Source organism: Eurytemora carolleeae, unplaced genomic scaffold (genome assembly GCF_000591075.1).
Source record: "Eurytemora carolleeae unplaced genomic scaffold, Eaff_2.0 scaffold297, whole genome shotgun sequence".
Taxonomy (NCBI): domain Eukaryota; kingdom Metazoa; phylum Arthropoda; class Copepoda; order Calanoida; family Temoridae; genus Eurytemora; species Eurytemora carolleeae.
The window spans coordinates 250545-273642 of NW_019396222.1; the positions used below are offsets into that span (position 1 = coordinate 250545).

The 23098-nt window shown below is 31.5% G+C and overlaps 2 protein-coding genes across 4 annotated transcripts; one reads left to right on the forward strand and one right to left on the reverse strand.

Moving 5' to 3' along the window:
• Nucleotides 1–903: 903 nt before the first annotated feature.
• Nucleotides 904–2245, forward strand: LOC111698570 (uncharacterized). The gene is made up of 3 exons (XM_023468928.1): nt 904–1012; nt 1232–1356; nt 1849–2245. The coding sequence occupies exons 1-3, from the start codon at nt 945–947 to the stop codon at nt 2139–2141; spliced, it is 486 nt and encodes a 161-aa protein (XP_023324696.1). The 5' UTR covers nt 904–944; the 3' UTR covers nt 2142–2245.
• Nucleotides 2246–2283: 38 nt separating this feature from the next.
• LOC111698569 (organic cation transporter 1) lies at nt 2284–21877 on the reverse strand. 3 transcript variants are annotated; one of them, XM_023468925.1, is made up of 20 exons: nt 21806–21877; nt 17285–17402; nt 13443–13570; nt 12831–12915; nt 12364–12429; nt 11328–11387; nt 10647–10750; nt 9833–9908; nt 9390–9468; nt 9172–9340; nt 8576–8678; nt 8061–8191; nt 7720–7778; nt 7420–7496; nt 6313–6427; nt 6044–6116; nt 5620–5692; nt 5440–5530; nt 3714–3819; nt 2284–3334 (listed from the first exon to the last, which is right to left on the reverse strand). In XM_023468925.1, exons 2-20 carry the CDS (start codon nt 17399–17401, stop codon nt 3283–3285), a joined length of 1764 nt encoding a protein of 587 aa, XP_023324693.1. In that variant the 5' UTR covers nt 17402; nt 21806–21877; the 3' UTR covers nt 2284–3282. The 3 variants fall into 3 exon arrangements, with proteins under 3 accessions (XP_023324693.1, XP_023324692.1, XP_023324694.1); XM_023468924.1 differs by lacking the exon at nt 21806–21877 and adding an exon at nt 19021–19288; XM_023468926.1 differs by lacking the exon at nt 21806–21877 and adding an exon at nt 17830–17851.
• Nucleotides 21878–23098: the final 1221 nt, after the last annotated feature.

Below are 23098 nucleotides of genomic sequence, written 5' to 3' on the forward strand. Positions count from 1 at the left end.
TTGGTCAAATTGTCTCAAAATTCTTTTTATATTCTTGTTAATTTTGACAATTTGTCTCAACATTAAATTATATTTTTGTTTATTTTGTCTGAATTGTCAAATATACTTTTTATATTCTTGTTTAGTTTGTCTGAATTGTCAAATATCATTTTTATATTCTGGTTTATTTTGTATGAATTGTCAAATATCCTTTTTATATTCTTGTTTATTTTGTCTGAATTGTCAAATATCCTTTTTATATTCTTGTTTATTTTGTCTGAATTGTCAAATATCCTTTTTATATTCTTGTTTATTTTGTCTGAATTGTCAAATATCCTTTTTATATTCTTGTTTATTTTGTCTGAACTGTCTCAACATGCTTTTTATATTCTTGTTTATTTTGTCTGAACTGTCAAATTTCCTTTTTATGTTCTTGTTTATTTTGTCTGAATTGTCAAATAATATCCTTTATATATTCTTGTTTATTTTGTCTGAATTTTCAAATTTCCTTTTTATATTCTTGCTTAATTTTCCTCTAATTTTGCTCCAATATTCTGTCCAAATTTTTGTTATATTTCTGTCAAATTTGTTTTTTTGTCAAATTACTCTCAACATCTTTTTCATATTCTTCTCTTATTTTGACAAATTGTCCTTAATTTTCTTTTTTATATTTTTGCTTTAGTTTAAGTGAAAATGTCTTAATCATTTTCACATTTTTCAATTCTCTTGTCAAATTGGTCAAACAGTACTTTAGTATTCTTGTTATATTTTTGTCCAAATTGATAATTTTCTTTGTGTTGCTACATATCAAATAGTTTCACTAGTAACTTATTAAATCCCTTATTGAGTACAATTGCTCTATCTTATTTTTATTGGACTATTTAAAGGCAAACTTTGAGTCAAAAGTCGTCTTCCCATTTCACTTACTGTATAAATATTGACTGTTATATTTCAGATTTGCGTTCATGTTAATCTTTACAAACACCATTTCTGAGGTCTTCACTACTGATCTCCAGAACTGCAAATGTCCAAGGTTAGGTTTTTATTGCAAACAAAATTATTGAAGAACATTTTTAAATTCATAATTTTAGAAATACCTCTTGCACATTCTTTTGATGCATGTGATATAAGTATTTGAAAATTGTTTAATTAGAAAAAATATTTTCAAATAAGAGGAAATAAAAAAGTTGAATTCTAAAAGAAAAAATTACAATAATGAATCTTATTCAATTTAATTGTTTGTTAATGTTAGGTCTATAAATCCTGTGTGTGCTACAGATGGGGCTGAACCTAGGACCTTCAGCAATGAATGCATGGCAAACTGCCTTCAGGCAGCAGTAGAGTGTAAAGGAAGATGTCCTTGCTCAACAGGACAAGGTTAGTTTGATTTTTAAATGGAGTGACTGATTGGAAGGGATAGTTCAGGAGGAAATAAAGAATAATATTGTGTCTCTGAGATGTATATACATTATACAACTGCTAAGTATGAGAAATCTGTTTTGTCTTGGGAACCTGTTTTTGGTTCTGCCGCCAATAAGGAACAACATTTTCAGGAACAAAAGTAAAAATCAATTAAAATTTTTTACCAACTTATTGTTTGTTTAGTTTCTATACATACAATTGCTTAAAAAAAAGCTAAAAAGTTATCGATTAAAATAAGATTGTGACTCCAATAATGTTTCGTTTCAAATGAGTTTACACGAATAAAATGATATTCCAGAAATTTAGAAATGTATATTTGGCAATTTCTCGTTTATTACACAAAATTAGTATACACCAGTCGTTTAGGGCTTTTACTTCTGTTACTGAAAAAATCCTAATTTAAATCTTAAAATTGCCAGCCATTCTATTTCAATGTATTTTTTTAAGAAGTCATTTCCAATGATGAGGACGCTCGCGGAGTTGATGGAGAAGTGTTAGATGAGTCTATTGCTGATCCTGAAGATTTGGAGGACTATCAAGAATACGGTAAAGATGAATCAAGCGAGGAATCTAGCGAGGAATCAAGCGAGGAATCAAGCGAGGAATCAAGCGAGGAATCTAGCGAGGAAAATAGTAAAGAAGTAGCTGAAGACGAGTCCAGTGAAGAAGGTTCTGGGAGCTCTAAAGAGGACCCAGAAGAGTCTCCAGTAAATGATTTAGTAGTGGAGCTACAGCAATAAAGCTAATAATATTAAATCATAAAGTTATAATTGTTAAAAGATTCCTTCAAAAAAGTTCCTGAAATAGATTCAAAGTTCAAATACACATTTTAATATAAAAAATATAATGTTTTTTTTCGTTTAATTAAAGAGATTTGTAGATCCAAGAAAAATTTCAGAGTTAATGCGCCAACAGCAGTAACAACTTTTGAACATAACCATTTAACTTGAAGGAAAATTTGATTATTTTCTCACTTTCATTCCGCTACATGCATTGGTCAGTCATTGTTTTAATTCTATAAAATACATTTGTTATAAAAAACGTAATTTTACCATTTTGTAAAATTTTTATTTATAAATTAATTTAAAAATTGAAGAAGAAAAATACAATGTAAACTATTGATATTATGACTGAAATGATGAAAGTACACAAAGAAATACAAACAATACAGAATACTTGAAATATTTGAAAACCAAACATGTTCAATCTTTTGCTGATGATTTTCTAGTCTCTAGTCAAGAAAAAAATTGTGCTAGGGTTTCCCACAATTTATACAACCTGTATGCGGTATAAATTTATACAACCTGTATGCGGTATAAATTAATCAGGTACCTTACGACTGAGTGTTTATCAACCAATATGGTTGAATTGTAAGAAAGGTTGGGTAACATTTTAATTTAAGATTTTGTAGTCTTGAATTGATGAAAAAATTGATCTTTGGTTATAAATTTTTCTCTCAACCTGCTTAAGGACAAGGTGTTAAAAAATGGATATTTGTTTCACGCAGCATTATTTCGTAAACACAATTATAGTATTTAAGTAATTCTTTAGTCTCGGGACTTCCAAAATGTGGTCTACCATTTTTTCATCTTCAAAATTTTAAAGATACTAAGAAGTTTGGAACAGTTCAGAAAAGTTCCTTATTTTGACTGTGCGTGAGGTGGATGACGGTTTCAAGTTTTTTTTTTGAGACACCCTTTACAGTTTTTGAATTCATCTGAGATTAAAACTTTTTAAACATTTACTGTTTAAGCTTTACACAGTAAACTTGATAACTCCTAGGATGTTTAATGTATTGATTAAACCATCCTTTACAAACTATCAATCATTTTATTTTGAGCATTCTTGGGCCTCATTTGACGTTGAATGCAGAGTATACAATTAGCCAGATATTTCAGGATCTGTTTCCTCATTTCGTGTTATTATCTCAACCCTGAAACAGGAATAAAGATTTTTTCTGATTTTTATTAATTCATATCAGTAAACTTTCTCTTTTAGAGATAAGATCATAAAATCAAACAAAAGATAAATACTTATTAAATCCTAAAAATATCTATCCCATTTTAGAATCTTTCTATAATCTACATGTTTCTGTAAAGAAACATGTGTTAGACAAATAGTTAAAGTTTAAACCGAGTCTAAATCATCTGCTGGAGTCCATCGAGTAAGGTTTAAATTAAATACTCTTTCCAAATAGAATGGAGAGAAATAAAGTAGTATCGATCTAGTATTGATAGTTTCTTAAACTTATGTTTCATAAACACTCTCTTTAATTCTTATATTGATTGGCTAAGCTTATGTGTTCCCAATACCTAGGTATTTCATATTTAATCTGTTTGTTACAGCAAGGTATATCCCAGACTGATTGATCCTCGCCAAAATGTTGACCGGCCTCTAGATCCTGGGGTAGGGAGTAACCTGAAATACAATCAAGGTTCATTGATGAATAGTACAGGGTTACCCATAAAGGAAGAGACTGTAAAGACGGTCCAAATAACTCTAAAAAATATGAAAATTTGAAGCTTGATTTTTAGTTTCTGCATTCAATTAAATATGTTGATGGTTTACTAAATGATTAAGCACAGAAAAAAAAACAGTTTTGGCCTGCAAGGAACACCGAGTACAAGAAAACGGACTAAACAAATTCCGTACAATCGTCTCTGAAGTCTCGTTCTTTGTGGGTGACCACATAATACTCTATTTTTTTTATGTAGGTTTTACACATAAGACTCTTACCTCTTCAAGGTGTTTCTGAAAACACGAGAATTTCTAAGTTTCACTTTGTCAGTTTTTTGAATGTTTTTATACAGAAAGTAGCAAAAGCTTCAGTAAGAGCGCATGTTACAAGAATTCAGTATTACCGGATGTTTCTGGTAACCAGGAGGCAGCAAAAGATCCAGTAAGAGCACAAATTTAAATATTTCTTTAATACCTGAAGTTTCTGGTAACCAGAAAGTAGCAAAGGCTCCAGTAAAAGCACAGATTACAATATTTGATTAATATCTGATGTTTCTGGTAACCAGAAAGTAGCAAAGGCTCTTGTAAGAGCGCATATTTCATCATTTCAATATTACTTGATGTTTCTGGTAACCAGAAAGTAGCAAAAGCTTCTGTAAGAGCGCATTTTACAATGTTTGATTAATACATGATGTTTTTGTTACCAGAAAGGTGCAAAAGCTCCAGTAAGAGCGCATTTTGAGTATTCACAAATACCTGATGTTTCTGATAACCAGAAAGTAGCAAAAGCTTCTGTAAGAGCGCATATTACAATGTTTGATTAATACATGATGTTTTTGTAACCAGGAAGGTGCAAAAGCTCCAGTAAGAGCGCATTTTGAGTATTCACAAATACGTGATGTTTCTGGTAACCGGAAAGTAGCAAAAGCTCCAGTAAGAGCGCATATTACAATATTTGATTAATACCTGATGTTTCTGGTAACCAGAAAGTAGCAAAAGCTTCTATAAGAGCGTATATTAAAAGAATTCACAAATACCTGATGTTTCTGGTAACCAGAAAGTAGCAAAGGCTCCAGTACAAGTGTATATTACAATATTTGATTAATACCTGATGTATCTGATAACCAAAAAGTATAAAAAAAACTTCTGTAAGAGTTTAGCTACGCTCAGTTTGATAAACGCCTGGTTTAAATAAATACTTTATTACTAAATTTTAGAACTTAAATTTATCAAAACGTAAAATATTATATAGAGAGATGACGTGGCCGGAAGTTGCTCATCCTGCCGCGTCTTGATCTTCGGTTCAAAACTCCTCAAAAGCCTCGTCTTCCGCCACTACGCCGCCACAAGAGCGCATATTACAATATTTGATTAATACCTGATGTTTCTGGTAACCAGAAAGTAGCAAAAGCTCCAGGAAAAGCGCATATTACAATATTCGATTAATACCTGATGTTTCTGGTAGCCAGAAAGTAGCAAAAGCTTCTATATTAAAAGAATTCACAAATACCTGATGTTTCTGATAACCAAAAAGTAGCAAAGGCTCCAGTACACGTGCATATTACAATATTTGATTAATACCTGATGTTTCTGGTAACCAGAAAGTAGCAAAAGCTCCAGTAAGAGCGCATATTCCCAGTACAAGAAGGGGAAAAACTGAGGAAATTTTATCCTAAAAAGATTAACCCATTTCCCTTTAATTTAAACAAATCTAAATCTATTATTGATATATGAAAATTGCATCTTTTCCACTTGACTTACCAGATATACTATTGAAGGAGAGATGAAAATTGCAACGCCTCCCAATACCTCACACATTGCAACACCCTGTCCTCTGTTTATAAAACTGTTGAACTACCAGCATTCATATAATCATCCACTTTAAACTCACATTCATGCATTATATATGCATTTCAGAATTTAAAATATCTTTTTCGAAACAAAGAAAATAGTTTTTTATCCAAAATGCTAGGATAACATACGAAATTTAACATTAGAATTGTCCGGATCCAGTGCAATGCTTAGAATTAGATATGAATATTGAACAAATGATGTTTCTAATAACTCTTCGGAAATACTAAGATTTCATAATACTAGCTACGTATTTGTAATCCCAATTGTTTGAATTTTGAAATATAGTAAATATATAGAATCGCTTGATTAACTAGTTTAAACAACTTCTTTCCTAACAGCTGTTGGAAATATTTCACTGGCATACTGGAGACAGATGAAATACGCAGCTGTTACTGTCATTCTCCCTAATAACAGAAATACATTTTTAACTCAACTCAACACTTTTTGTGAATCTTTTCAAAATACAATATTCTTTTTGTTGTTTGAATTTGTAATTTGGTCAGTATTTAGCAAAAAAAAATCATTTCTAGTTCATATTCATATAGTTACAAGAAATGAAATGTTTGAAAAGTTTTTGTTTAATTATTGTTTATTTCTTACCAAGAAGAGCAGTGCCTAGTAAAATGGAGTCCCAGTCTGAGGGTAATGTTCCAAACAATAACCCACTTCCTCCAGAGAAGAAGAAGAGAACCAAGAGAGGCCAACGTCTCCCAACCTGGGGATAATCAGAGGTTTAAGATGTTTTATTGAAAAGTGGCTTCATTTATTTTACAAGGGGTTACAGACACAACGTTAATATCCATGAGTTCAAAGATACCTTTTTATTTTGATTAAATGCTTCTTTTCAAAGCTTTCGAAATTTCAGCTTCTAATTATTACAGTGTAAAATATTGCTTCCTACCTTTTTACAGTGTAAAGTATTGTATCCTACCTTATTACAGTGTAAAGTATTGTATCCTACCTTATTATAGTGTAAAATATTGTATCCTAGCTTATTATAGTGTAAAGTATTGTATCCTACTTAATCACAGTGTAAAGTATTGTATTCTCCCTCATTACAGTGTAAAGTATTGTATCCTAACTTATTATAGTGTAAAGTATTGTATTCTACCTTATTACAGTGTAAAGTATCGTATCCTACCTTATTACAGTGTAAACAATTTTATTCTACCTTATTACAGTGTAAAGTATTGTATCCTAGCTTTTTACAGTGTAAAATACTGTCTCCTACCTTATTACAGTGTAAAGTATTTATCCTACCTTGGTATAGTGTAAAATGGTGTATCCTACCTTGGTATAGTGTAAAATAGTGTATCCTACCTTGGTACAGTGTAAAATATTGTATCGAACCTTGGTATAGTGTAAAGTATTGTATCCTACCTCATTACAGTGTAAAGTATTTATCCTACCTTGGTATGGTGTAAAGTATTGTATTCTACCTTATTACAGTGTAAAGTATTTATCCTACCTTGGTATGGTGTAAAGTATTGTATTCTACCTTATTACAGTGTAAAGTATTGTATCCTACCTTATTACAGTGTAAAGTATTGTATCCTAACTTATTATAGTGTAAAGTATTGTATCCTACCTTATTACAGTGTAAAGTATTTATCCTACCTTGGTACAGTGTAAAGTATTGTCTCCTACTGTGGTACGGTGTAAAATAGTGTATCCTACCTTGGTATGGTGTAATATAGTGTATCAAACCTTATTAATGAGAAAAGGAACGGTCCAGCAAGGAATCTCGACCAATGCTCCGAAAAAGTAGGATTTATAAATATTTCCTGAAAATTGGATAAATCATATAATCAAACCAATTATCAAATGTCATCTAATGATTTTTTGCATCTAACATTCGAAATCATATTTCTAATCACATATTGGCAAAACAGATAAAACAAAATTAAGATATTTTTTTAAATTACAAACTTAAAAGAAAGCGTAAAACTCGACGCAAAGCAGTTTTCTGATCATCATAGTATTAAATTATAAAATTCATAAAATTACCGTCTCCAAGATTGCTTGTGTTTTGAACTTGTCCATAGTAGCACAAGAACCCCATCATACTTAAAAAACATTCATTGTCATGGTATCATTTACAATATTAAAGAATTTTTAACTTTGAAATCATTTATTGTTTCGTTATAATGGCTATAAGGTCAAAATGGAGTCATAATGGATTTATTTCACATCCAATAATCAAAATTGTACTAAATAATTAAAACAAAAATAAAATTTGCAATGTCGATTTCTTGCGGATCAAAAACAAAACACAAAACAAAATTTTTCAATATTTTAATAGCTTTAACATGTGAGAAGGATATTCCATAAATTGAAGTCTTAATTACCAAATAATATTGACTAGAACAGCATTAACTCTGAGATTTGGGGTCCGGAACATATCCAGTAGGCTTTCAGATCCTGTTCCATTCACTTCCCGTTCCTTCTCATTTATTAGATCCTTCCTTATCTCCTCTCTCTGAAAATACAATCCTTAGTTTGGAGATTATTCGAATTTTCAACCTCATTTTACTTTTTAGTGTTCATTTTCCACCCAACAGTGAAAAAAGGAAAGTTTTAAGGGTCTCAAAATATACAAATATCCCAAAATACATTCTGTAAGGCAACATGCTAAGTGATTCGAATTGCCATATCCCCAGTGGACTGTTTCCAAAATGAAGGGTGTTACACAAAACAAGACAAGTTTTTTGGTAATGTACAATGGCTGAAGTTGGGCATACCGATTCCACTGTTATGACACTTGTTGGAAACTTTGTATGAAAAATTGTGCATTTGGAAAGTTACCATCTTACAGTTTGTCTTTTCAAAACTTTCAAACCAATATGATAATAAGAATATTTACCCTAAACTGTTGCTTGTTTACTTTCGCTACCAAAGCCAAGCAATCCAAGGCCTCCTCGTCCTTTCCAACAACAAGAAGCCAAGATGGAGATTCAGGAATAAATCTGGAAAAATTTAACTTAATTTTCTGTTTTGAATTAACTTTGAAATGACTATAATATATTTCTGAAAATTCCTTTTTCTGAAAACATTTCACTTATGAGGTATATGTATTCTGTGTTTAATCTTCCTGGCAAAAACAATCTCAAGAACTGACAATGGTCAACCCAGACCGAAATGTATTTTCAATATATGTGGTACATACATCTGCTTTTTTTACTCTTCAGAGGTTTGGTCCATCACCATCACCGAATTTTTTATTCTAAATATGTTGTTTTTTACATTTTTATAAGATACGATGTTTCGGCGGTTAGGAGCGCCGACCCCTATTTCATTGAATGATGGGTTGTCCCTTAATAATAATAATAAGATTTAAGATTTTAAAACAATATGAGACTTTCTTAAACTAGAAAATGTTTTTGTCAAACATAAAAAACTTCCCCCTGAGGATCTGCAGGTGATTTATCTCGTTTATCATAATAAGTTTAAATTCCTTACTTGAAGCAGACTAGAACCGGAAGTACTGCAGCTGGTGCCAGTACGGCCAGATAATGCCACGTGGGTAGCACCATAGCTACCCAGGGCACTATCATACTGGCCATACTGTAGCTTACACTCATCATTAGAAGAGGATACGTTCTGCTCTTTATATCACAGAACTCAATAACTAGAAGCAGTAAAGATGAGTACCAGATGTTATGGGATTAATGTGTTACCTAACAAGTATGGAAGGTGGGATATAGTGTGGTGAGCACACCCCACCAAGAACCTACACGCGGCCAGGTACACCATATTCTAGAAAGTTAAGTAAAAAAACATCCCTTAATTATTAATAGTTTAGATCCAAGGCTGAAGAATGATGCAGATAAGACTTGTGACTACTGGTAAAGGATCGTAGTCACAAGATTGGAAAATTAATGGAAAATTCTTTTTAGTGTCAAAGTGAAAGGATAAAACCCAACCTAAACTAAAATATGTATTCTTAAAAGAATCAATAATTTTTTATTAGATAAAGAAAAGCTTTGTAAATAAGCGAAATTTTATCAGAAAAATTTCTTTAACAAACGGTAATTACCGTTAAATTACTAATGTGCCAAGCCGGAGTCAAAAGTAGGAAAAAGCTGATGAAAAAAATGTAGATTAAAAAATAAAAATCTACCTGACTAAAAAGAGTGGCTACTCCTGCCAGAAAATAAACCAAATGACTGAGAAGAATGGTTGGTCGTCTTCCAAATCTATTAAAGAAATTTATCAATCAATCGAACAAATGAGAAAGATATTATGTCATTGTTTATCTGAGCCCAATGAAGACTTAGATGATTTTAGCTTTGCTGACTAATATGTAATCTAACCCCATTTTAATTCAAATTGAAATAATAAAATTTGAAAAAAGAGTAAAATTCTTTATTTCTTAATTTTGGGGTTAAAAAATAAAGGAATTTTTTAAAATTCATATCGCCCTGCATCCTAAAAAGAAGCAGAGTATTATTTAATAAGGAAAGGAATTGAGTTTTTGCCACATACTCAAATTTTCAAATCTCTATATCCCTGCAAATTAAAGGTGTAAACCTTTGATATTTCAAACTTATATTTTTTAATGCAACATAATTCATTATTTGAAATATCTGAGGTATACAACCTTTGTTAGCTAAGATATAGGGATTAGAAAATCAGAGTTTGTGGCAAAGGCTCAATTCCTTTCCTTGACCTTATTTTCTACAAATGAATTTACACAGAATTTAAATATTTACAGAGCTTTGTTTTGCTGGGGAAAAAAATATCTTTAATGCAAGTCGCATTCAATAACTGTGTATGGACTTCTGAAGTGGAAACCTATTGAACTAAACAGTAAAATAAATTCAATTTTTTCTTCTTTGTCAAGTAGTTGCTTCTTTGTTCTTGGCCATTTTTCTTTTTCCTTTTTGTTGATATTTAGATTTTTGAATTAAAAGAAACTGATTTTATTTACTTACTGGTCATTTATATATCCCCATATAAAGCATCCAACAGAGTTTCCGGCCCAGAATATACTTTGTATCATTACAGGCTTCCAGTCATTCTCACACACCCAGTTGTTCTTAATTAACATGTTTATAGGCATGTGTATTGTGGATACTTCAACTAAGAACATGGTTTCGCAAATTGAATATAAGACGAAAAGTAAAGGAATTGAGTTTTTGCAAAAAAAAATCATTTTTTAAATTTGTGCAATCCGTTGTCGTAGTCCTTTGATATTTCAAACTATGAGTTCTGTTAGCTCAAAAAGTCTAAGCATTAAATATCAAAGGTTCACACTATCAGGTAGCAAAGATATGGGGATTAGAAAGTTTGAGTTTGTGGCAAAAACTCTGTTCCTTTCTTCTAAGTTCATTTCTTTCAATTATTTGTACAGATTGATATTTGAAATTTCAAATAGAATTCAAGCATTTTCATGATTTAAAATTTTTACTCTAGATTTCATAGTTAATGTCAAAGACATCATTTGTTGCAAAGATATAAAGTTTAGATTTATTTATTTCATTTTTTAACCTGTCCATAAAATATTGAATTGAAAAAACGGCTGATATTCTTTATAGAATTATAAAATTTTCTACTTTAACTTTTTTCTGATGATAATTTACTTATTAAAAGATTATTTTAAGCATATTTTTTACCTCGCTTGATATAGTTGGGAATATAAGATTGTTATTGTAAACCCAGCCTTCATCACATGCCTTTAAATAAGAAAAAATAGTTCAAATTTAATAAATATTCATAATATACGTTCAGTAGATTAATTTACACATGTATTTAAATTATTAAATTCTTTTTTAAATTCAATAAATATTCGTGATATATTATACACATTATTAACTTATTCACAAATGTTTAAAACAAAATTTTAAGTATTTTTAAATTTTACATCTAATACTTAAACAATTTTGATTTGTAACTTAATATTTCCAATAGAAGTCAATCCATTCAAGTTCAACATAGAGAAGTTTAAAAGTCTAGAATATTCCCGTGGTTCACAAGTTCCCCAATCAAAATTAACGATATCAGTAACGAACAAATTTAAAGTTGTCATCTCTTTTTGAATGTCTGATAACAGCTCATGAACCCCTTGATTGACGCCTCAAATTTTGATTAGGGAATTCGGGAGAACCACAGGATTGTCCTTAACTTGTTTTAATAGTCTAAATTGAGTGGATCGGCTTTGATAACAAAAATTTAGTGTCCCTGCAAAATCGACCAAGTGCGGGTAAACGGCGGGAGTAACTTTGAGTACCCAGTGCAACGCTGGGTAACCAAACTAGTATATTTAATCATACATATAAATGAGCTTTCTTATCTTGAAACGTTTGGACTTGCATTTAAAACGAAAGAAGAAATTTCCAGCGAGATAGTTTTGTTGGGAAGCTTTACAGCTGCATATGTTTTTTCATATTTATATTCTCATATAATTACATTTTACAGACCTTTGTCCTAATTTAATAGTTCTAAAACTTTGTACATCAGAGCGATACAATCTGTAAGTGTGTAGAAATTTCATATTGCAGAGGTTGTATTGAAGATATCCTTCTGTTTATTTAAAAATATATTTGCATTCTTCGAATTTAAAGGCCATACAAAATTCATCGAGAGCAATACCCCAAAGGGTCATTATACACAAAAAGTGCAGGAGCTAGATTATATAATGCATAAGCGTACCTTGAAGGATGAGTTTTTTACGTAAGTTCTTGTTACAAGTTCAGCAGATATTTTATTCTCAGCATTCTGGAAAATAACGAAAATGTAAAAATTGTTAAAATATTGTTAAAATACAAAGTGTCCCATGAAGCATGGGAATAATTCCTCTTTGTCAAGAATCAGCATTGAAACCCTATTTCTAAAGTTATAATAAAGTTCCGTCTACTAGAGTAAACTTTAGATAAAAGGCTTGCTTTTTTTCAACGTTGTATAATATGTAAGTGACATTTCTTCATGTTTCTCACTTTACACCACCAGTATGCAATTAAACCATAAACAGAAAAATTCTGAAACCTCTAGTCGAACGAAGCATTCTTTGGTTTACAGCTTTTCTAGCAGACACCAATATACTAAAATTCAGTAACAAAGACGATCTTAAAATCTTCGCTCAAGTCGCATGTTTATTGGGACGCCCTGTGTTGTTTAACCTGTGTAAGTAGAGCAGAGTAGTATGCTTCTGTTTGATTGATAAATATTAAATCTCCTTCTAGTTTATCCAACTTCAAACATTTACTAAACAAATTATATTTTCACAAATCTAAACAACTTAACCTCATAATAGTAGCGGCCAGCTCAAGAGCCTACCACCACACGACGCCGGGTCAACCTTTCCGGTCCCAATTTATACTGTACTGCATGGACATTGGCTTAATAAAGCAGACCATCAACAGGGCTAGCCGGTGCAACAAGGTTGACGCGGTCAGACTTTTTGCTTCATTTATGTTGAATTTACTTTTACTAAAGGGGCAGAGGTGCGTGGTGTTTTGAATTTCTAATGTTTGTCTAACCGGATAACTTTTTTTATTTTTCATAAATTTCATGTAAAATCAAAACTAGAGGATCTACGAGGTAACAAAGTTATATCCCTAATTTTGCATTAATTTGATTTATTGTTTTTGTACATTAGAAAATTTTAATAAAAAAATACTTTAAATCAGAAAAAGAAAAATTAGATTGACAAATGAATGCCGCAATTTATTCTAAAGGACAACGACGATCTTAGAGTCGTAAATGCACATGTTTTGTGGAACTCCCTGTACCTAGGATATCCTGTATGTTCTACTGGTATCCAGGGTTGGAACTCCTCCCAGGATATCATCTCCTTCTCCTGCACCATGTCCAGCACCTTGTCGAAGCACCGGTGGGGAGGACGCTCAAATATAAAAACCTAAAAACAAAAATCAGCAATTTAGATTTAAATTTTAACTTTTTGTAAGTAAGTTGTAAGTAAGTAATTATTTATTCATCAAATATAACAAAAACATACAAAATGAATTGTTTCAGGAGAAATTATAGATGTAAAAATGTAAAAAATAGAAATCAAAGGAAAGGGAAAGTTACATATTTATTGTTTACATTATATTAATATAAACTGGAGGTGGATTGCTAGTATTTTTCGACGATTAACAACTTTTAGAAATAAAAATGATAGATTCATTTGAAATGTTATAAAAAAAATTAAATAGGCTTTATGAGTTGTGAAAAAGATATTGTATATATTTAATTTGCGCTGATTTTTGACATCTTTTATGTTTGATGATATCTTTTACTCTTTTTAATCTTTTTAGTTTTTTCTTTGTAAAATTGTCTTTGGTTTCTTCGATTCTTTTGCAAACATAGCATGTGTTAGAATTTAAACATTTGTTCTGCTGATAAAATCTTCAATTAAATTCTGTTTAAAATTCCAAATGAGATTGATATTTGAAAGCTTAGAAAAGTGCCGCGATGGTCTAGAAGTGCAAAACTTTGTATATTTACAATTCGCGAGGCCGCATAATTTGAAGACAATATATGCATAGTATACTCATTGACGACATCATAGTTTTGCTTAAGAACATCTATGTTTATAGTGTCTGAGAAAATATAGGATTTGCAATTGTTGTTATTGCAAATTTCAAAACATGATAATAACTCGTTCAAAAATGGTTCAAAATGATTTGATGAATTATTGATACTGAAATATTTGTTAGTTCTGTAATATGATCCAATTAAAGCTGAGACGTATTTCTATTGCAATCAACTCAAAAGTGAAAGTATTTTGTCTAACTAAGCCAGGTATCAATTTTTGATTCAAATTCAAGTCTTTTTTACAATGTTAAAAAAATTTGGTATTATCAGAATAAAGATTCATATGAAGAGGATTCAAATTTCAACTCTGTAGCGTACATAAACTCCATTATTTAGCTTAGAATAAAACTGTTTAGCTCAATTTTACAGTTTTTATGATTATGATTTATTTTATTTTGAATACGGATTCGGATCCAGGATCCGCCCAGAAAAAAAATGGATCCAGGTCATGAACATAACTTTAGGATTTACAGATTTTTTTTTTACTAAGGAAGAATTTTTAATCCGTGGATCCGCATACTTTTGCGAATCCGGATCCAGAAGGCCAAAAGGATCCGGGCGGGTGTTTAGGCTTTAACTTCACGACAATATTAAAAAAATCAAAAATCCACAAACTTTTGAAAATGTGCGCAAATATTATTCTTCGTTTGAAAATATTTAATTGTAAAAATGTCTATTTATAAAACAGTTAATACTATTCGGTTCAGCGCGGCGTTAAAAAAAAAAATATTTTCTTTGAAAAAAAATAATTGTCGCAACTCTGAGCTAATACTTGCAAAGTACATATTTTAGTAAATATTTGTTATTTTATGCAATTAGTGTACAGTTCAAAGTCTTCGTTTTCAGGGCAAGCCTTCTATAATAAATTCTTTTTAAGTTCTTCTTTAAATAAATTATTTCTGTATGTTAAACTAAAAATAACATACGGTAAAATTGGATTCACCGACAAAGGGTCAAACGACACAGGGTCAAACGACACAGGGTCAAACGACACAGGGTCAAACGACAGAACAGGCTGGGGAGCCGAGCGCTGCGGCCACGGGTTAGGTTAATTAAGACACTTTCTGGCCCGAGCGCAGCGGCTAGGACAGGCTAGGGGGCCGAGCGCTATGGCCACATGGTCAATTATATCCATTTATTTATTATTATTTAGGGTTAGGTTAGGTTAAGACACTTTCTGGGCCGAGCGCTGCGGCTGGGACAGGCTAGGGGGCCGAGCGCTACGGCCACGGGTTAGGTTATTTGAGACAATTTCTGGGCCGAGTGCTGCGGCTAGGACAGGCTAGGGGGCCGAGCGCTGCGGCCACATGGTCAATTATATTGCCAACCCGACCATTATGGAAGCCAGAAACAGACTAAAGTTTTAAACCTTCAAAAAAGTTTGGCGGATTTTTGTGATTAAAATTGCGAGTTTCCTATGATTCAAATCGAAAAATATTTTTATCATTTTGACCTTTTGTCGTTTGACCCTTTGTCGCACTTTTGACCCTTTGTCGTTTGACCCAGTGTCGTTTGACCCAGTGTCGTTTGACCCTGTGTCGTTTGACCCTTTGTCGTTTGACCCTGGGTCGTTTGACCCTTTGTCGGTGAATCTAAAATTGACTTGGAGTGTAGACATAATTTCAAGTGAACCCCCATTTTCAAAGTGACAAGTCCAATTCACAATGGTACCCATTAAACATATATCTAAGTAGCATTGACTTTTTTCTAAAAAAGAGTCAAATTTTGTTCATTTTCTTAAAGGCAATGTAACGCAATATTATGTGAGACTCTATTCAGACAGATTTCCGATTCACAGCAGTACACTTAAAATATTTCTCTGATCAGGAATGAATGTGACATCCATGATTTTTTTTTATAGGAGTCTGAAACTGTTTATGTTGAGCTTACAACTGTTTATTGTGACCTTTCAACTGTCTATTGTGACCTTTCAACTGTCTATTGTGACCTTTCAACTGTCTATTGTGAACAATCAACTTTCTATTGCATGTGACCTTTCAACTGTCTATTGTGAGCTATATCAACTGTCTATTGTGAACAATCAACTGTCTATTGTGAGCTTTCAACTGTCTATTGTGAACAATCAACTGTCTATTGTGAACAATCAACTGTCTATTGTAAGCTTTCAACTGTCTATTGTGAGCTTTCAAATGTCTATTGTGACCTTTCAACTGTTTATTGTGAGCTTTCAACTGTCTATTGTGAACAATTAACAGTCTATTGTGAGCTATCAACTGTCTATTGTGAACAATCAACAGTCTATTGTGAGCTTTCAACTGTCTATTGTGAACAATAAACTGTCTATTGTGAGCTTTCAACTGTCTATTGTGAGCTTTCAACTGTCTATTGTGAACAATCAACTATCTATTTTGAGCTTTCAACTGTCTATTGTGAACAATCAACAGTCTATTGTGAGCTTTCAACTGTCTTTTGTGAACAATAAACTGTCTATTGTGAGCTTTCAACTGTCTATTGTGAGCAATCAACTGTCTATTGTGAGCTTATCATGTGTTTATTGTGAGCTATATCAACTGTCTATTGTGAGCTATATCGTGTGTCTATTGTGAGCTTTATAAACTGTTTATTTTGAGCTATATCAATTGTCTATTGTGAGCTATATCAATTGTCTATTGTGAGCTATATCAAATGCATATTGTGAGATATATTAACTGTCTATTGTGAGCTATCTACTGTATATTGTGAGCTATTATCAACTGTCTATTGTGAGTTATATCAACTATATATTGTGAGCTATATCAACTGTCTATTGTGAGCTTTATCGTTTGTATATTGTGAGCTAGCAACTGTTTATTGTAAGCTAATCAAGTGTTATTGTAAACTTCAATTGTTTATTAAGTCAATTATCAACTGTCTAATATAAGCTATCAACTGTTTATGTGACCTATCAACCGTCTATTGTTATATATCAACTGTCTATTGTGAGCTATATCAGCTGTCTATTGTGAGCTATCAACTGTCTATTATGAGTTGTCAACTGTCTATTATAAGAGCTTATCAACTGTAAAATTCTAACCTGTGTATAGAAGTTTATACCACAAAGAAATGTTGTATAGAAGACAAGTACATAGCAGAGAAATTTCTGATAGAGTCCAAACCCTCCAACCTTCTCCAGTACTTTATCGTACTCCATTCTAGAATATAATATACTATATATTACACCCCCTCCAACCTTCTCCAGTACTTTATCGTACTCCAGTTTAGAGTATAATGGCTTAAACACAGGGTTACCCACAAAGAATGATACTGTATAAAGACAATCCCAAGTACAAATAAGTCTTTTACCTTGAATGTGATTTTTAAATGGTTTATCTATTGATTTGGCAAAAATATTATAAATCTAACTGTACTCCTTTCTAGGTTTATAAATCTAACTGTACGCCTTTCTAGTTTTATAAATCTAACTGTACTCCTTTCTAGGTTTATAAATCTAACTGTACTCCTTTCTAGGTTTACAAATCTAACTGTACTCCTTTCTAGGTTTATAAATCTAACTGTACTCCTTTCTAGGTATACAAATCTAACTGTACTCCTTTCTAGGTTTATAAATCTAAATGTTACTGTGTGCAGTTTCAATGTTCGTCCAGTACTAAATTATTAAAGTTTTTAAAAATAGAAAATCGATCAAAACACAGAATACGCCATCTTAATTCTTTGTCATACAGTTAGTTCCGAAAAAAAGCTTCATCTTCAGCTTCATAGTCTAGACAAACTATTCTATATGCTAGACAAACTATTCTATATGCTAGACAAACTATTCTATATGCTAGACAAACTATACTTTATTCTAGACAAACTATACTCTATTCTAACAAACTATACTCTATTCTAGACAAACTATACTCTATTCTAGACAAACTATTCTATATGCTAGACAAACTATTCTATATGCTAAACAAACTATTCTATATTCTAGACAAACTATACTCTATTCTAGACAAGCTATTCTATATGCTAGACAAACTATTCTATATGCTAGACAAACTATACTTTATTCTAGACAAACTATACTCTATTCTAGGCAAACTATACTCTGTTCTAGACAAACTATACTCTATTCTAGACAAACTATACTCTACTCTAGACAAACTATTCTATATGCTAGACAAACTATTCTATATGCTAGACAAACTGTTCTATATGCTAGACAAACTATACTCTGTGCTAGACAAACTATTCTATATGCTAGACAAACTATTCTATATGTTAGACAAACTATTCTATATGCTAGACAAACTGTACTCTGCGCTAGACAAACTATACTCTATGCTAGACAACTATAATCTAAGCTAGACAAACTAAACATTTTATAAACAAAACATTTAATGAATAAACACATTTTTTAGGTTAGACATTTCACAGATAGGAAATTTCATAGATTAGAGAAAGGGTCGATAATATCTGTGAAAAAATGTGTTTGCTTACGAAAAAAATTCTTTGAAATATATTTCTTGAAGGCCCTAAAACCAAAAGCTTAAGTCATAAACTCTAATTTCAATTCATAAATTTATCTAATATCATAGATCTGTGATTTCAAACGATAAATTCTGCTAAATCTATTATTTATTTACCAAAGTTTGAAATACCAAAGGTTTAACCATCAGGTTGCAGAGAAATATAAATTAGAATATTACAGTTTGTAACAAGTGCTCAGTTACTTTTCAATTTCAATATTTACTAAAATATTTCTGTACAAGTTTGTAACGTACTTCGTACAAGAGTAAATGGTGCGCAAGGTACAATGGAACTAACCTGTATATGTAAAAAGACAAAAAGTGATGATATTGTGAAAAATCACAATTTAGCTGTACTTACAGACATTGGCTTGTTTAACTGTTGTGTATACTAAAGCTTAAAAGGCACTGACTCTAGTTTAAATCTTATCATTTATCATTTCACTAAGAGCTGGAAGGATACGACAAGGGGGGGGGCATCTTATGACACAAAATAATGAACATTAAGATGCATGATCTAATAAAACTTGGGTTGTTTAATAAACAAAAATGTAATCTTGTCTTTTGAAAACAATTTGGAGGATAAAATACTGTCACGTGTATAAACATGTTGTTACCAGGAATATGAGCCAATATTTGAAATTATATAATAGAAGAATCACGTGTATTAAAGAGTGCACTACATATCCACAAAACTGAAAATTTTGTCAAGTTACCACGGTTAAATGAATTCTTTTTTTTTTGTTAACAGAACTTGCATTTTTATACTTTTCATTTTATTTATCATTTGTTTCAAACCTAACAATGTTTTTAAAACAATTGCAAATCCCTTGATTTCTCTTGTCTACCAGTTCAAAACCTCGTAAGTCTAGGTTCTAAAGTTTATTTTTTGTTAATAATTTGGAAATATGTAAGTGTTGGTTATTGACAAAAATATTTAGAAAATTGTGTAAAGAATCCTCTTGCCAATATAAATTATTTCAACCAACCCTGTTTTGCTCACAATTTGCAATTGATATTTGCCAGAATATTCTGCAGATACAAACAGAGAACCATTAAAGTCTAAAATATCCATAATTTTCCAAATAGCGTACAACTTCTGTATACAAACAATCAGACAAATCACTATGGTTCTTCATAATTTAATTAGAACGTAATATAAAGTATGCATACAGACATCGAATGAATTATCCTCTCATTCTGAAATTAATAGTAAACTAATTAGTAAACTAATCTGGCTCTTCTTGTCTCTGGAATTCTCCTTCCTCCTAATCATACCAAGGTTTAGTATAATCGGTCTCTTCTTGTCTCTGGAATTCTCCTTCCTCCTAATCATCTCAAGGTTTAGTATAATCGGTCTCTTCTTGTCCCTGGAATTCTCCTTCCTCCTAATCATATCAAGGTTTAGTATAATCGGTCTCTTCTTGTCTCTGGAATTCTCCTTCCTCCTAATCATCTCAAGGTTTAGTATAATCGTTCTCTTCTTGTCTCTGGAATTCTCCTGCCTCCTAATCATCTCAAGGTTTAGTATAATCAGTCTCTTCTCTTGTCTCTGGAATTCTCCTTCCTCCTAATCATCTCAAGGTTTAGTATAATCGGTCTCATCTTGTCTCTGGAATTCTCCTGCCTCCTAATCATCTCAAGGTTTAGTATAATCAGTCTCTTCTCTTGTCTCTGGAATTCTCCTTCCTCCTAATCATTTCAAGGTTTAGTATAATCGTTCTCTTCTTGTCTCTGGAATTCTACTATTGTCTAATGATTTCAAGGTTTAGTATAATCGGTCTCTTCTCTTGTCTCTAGAATTTTCCTTCCACCTAATCATTTCAAAGTTTAGGTTAATCGTTCTCTTCTCTTGTCTCTGGAATTCTCCTTCCTCCTAATCATTTCAAGGTTTAGTTTAATCGGTCTCTTCTCTTGTCTCTGGAATTCTCCTTCCTCCTAATCATTTCAAAGTTTAGGTTAATCGGTCTCTTCTTGTCTCTGGAATTCTCTTCCCACCTAATCATCTCAAGGTTTATTATAATCGATCTCTTCTTGTCTCTGGAATTCTTTTCCCACCTAATTATCTCAAGGTTTAGTATAATCGGTCTTTTCTTGTCTCTGGAATTCTCCTTCCACCTAATCATCTCAAGGTTTAGTATAATCAGTCTCTTTTCTTGTCTCTGGAATTCTCCTATTGTCTAATGATTTCAAGGTCTAGTTTAATCGGTCTCTTCTTGTCTCTGGAATTCTCCTATTGTCAAATGATTTCAAGGTCTAGTTTAATCGGTCTCATCTTGTCTCTGGAATTCTCCTATTGTCTAATGATTTCAAGGTCTAGTTTAATCGGTCTCATCTTGTCTCTGGAATTCTCCTTCCTCCTAATCATTTCAAGGTTTAGTTTAATCGGTCTCTTCTCTTGTCTCTGGAATTCTCCTATTGTCTAATGATTTCAAGGTCAACGTTACGTCAGCTGTAAATAGCCGGTGAAAAGATTTCAGAAGTTAGAAACAATCGGTTAAAATTGATTAATTAATTAATTAATTAAAATTGATTAATTAATTCTTTAAACTTTAACGACTTTTGATTATATGATACTTCAGGTCAATCATTGTAGGATTTGCCGTTGGTTTGCTGAAAGACATGTTTTATAAATCTAAGATCTCAGATGTTAAATTATTAAATGGTAACTAAAAATGTAAAATTCGTTATATATTGTTTGAGATACAAAGGCAAAGTTTTATTTTAAATCCAGAAATGATGTAATTTCTCCAACAGCTTAAGACCATAAGGCAGATATGTGTTTAAAAGTGGCAACGTTTCTTAATTCTAAAATTTGATTTCAATTTGCTTTTCATCAATATTCAAGATTTTGGTGATATTTATCATGAAGCACACTTTGATCATTCTAAAGATTAATTAATTTATAACCTAAACTTAATAACATTTTCATAAGTCCTTGCATTTCGTATTCTTGACACTTCCCTTATATAAACATATATCATTCTCTATGCATTTTTAATGTTAAAACAAGTCAATTTTGTTAAATTTTAACTTGAGAAAAAATATGGCTCAGAAAAATCTGAAATAAAAATGTTAAAAACCTGTTAGAACTGTACTGTGCACTGTGCAGCACTGTCTGCTTATCTGAACCTCAGCAACATTTTTCTCTTAAATGTTATTTTAATTGAATCCAGAATAAACTGGATTTAAAACATGAAAAAATGCGAAGAAATACTGCTGGGTGAACTAATCAAACTTAAAACTCAGCTCAAAATTATGTTTTTTAATTCTTTAATGTTTACAAAATTATTTGTCGTTGATTCAGAAGACACACGAAATAATCTTAATTATCTGATTTGAAAAGTGTATATTTGTTCTCCCTTTGTTCTCCCTTTGTTGTCTACTGGGTGTCTCTAAGACCCCAAAAGCTGCCATAATCCTCAATTCTAAAGCGATTTTAGTTTTTGTGGACCAAAAAAAAATATTTTTGATCTGATGTGACACAAACCAAGGGTGTAATGTAAGGAAAGTCAATTGCGGTTGTGTATACTCTGTGTACATATTGAAACCAGTTCTCTATGGGCGGAATTTGTAAACAATAATAGATGCATCAGTGTTCGTTTAGTATCCGAGGAGGTTAAAAGCATTAAATTTTGATATTTTTGATAATTCACATAATAGTTTCCCATGACCAGAATATTTCATTGATTTTTTATGTGAAAGATGGATCCCATGTCAGACTTCGACATCCGTCTTGTGTTTACATTAGCGCCCAGAGACAGTACACTGCAGTACAAAAGATGCGAACATCTCTGAAATAACTTTCCTTGCATTACATCCTTGACACAAACACAATTTTTGTATCATAGTCATAGTAATTTTTTGCACGTTTTAAGTATAGGAAAATCATGGAAATCATATGATGCCATATTTTTTTTCGATTGATGCCAAAGCATCAATTCTAAACTAACTTTTGATGAATAAAGAATTAAAATGTTTGAGAAAAATTCAAATTTGATGAAAAAACTTTGTATCGTAGCTGAAATAATATTTTCAATTGAAGTTGTGAAAATCTTTTGATGTTAACACAAAGCAACACATTTTTAGAACAAATAATTTGTTGACACATCTTACAAATGTTTGTTTGTACCATTACTCAAGAAAAAATAACTGTAATGCATCAGAGGACTTCCTTGACACACCGGACAGCCTGTACAGTGTACTGTAAATTGTGCACTGTATACAGTGCACAATTTACAGTGTAAAGTGCACAGTTTTAATTATACACTGCACAATGTACATTGTACATTGCACAATGTACAGTGTACATTGCACAAAGTACAGTGTAAAGTGTACCATTTAAAGTGTACACTGTATAGCTAAATCATCATAAC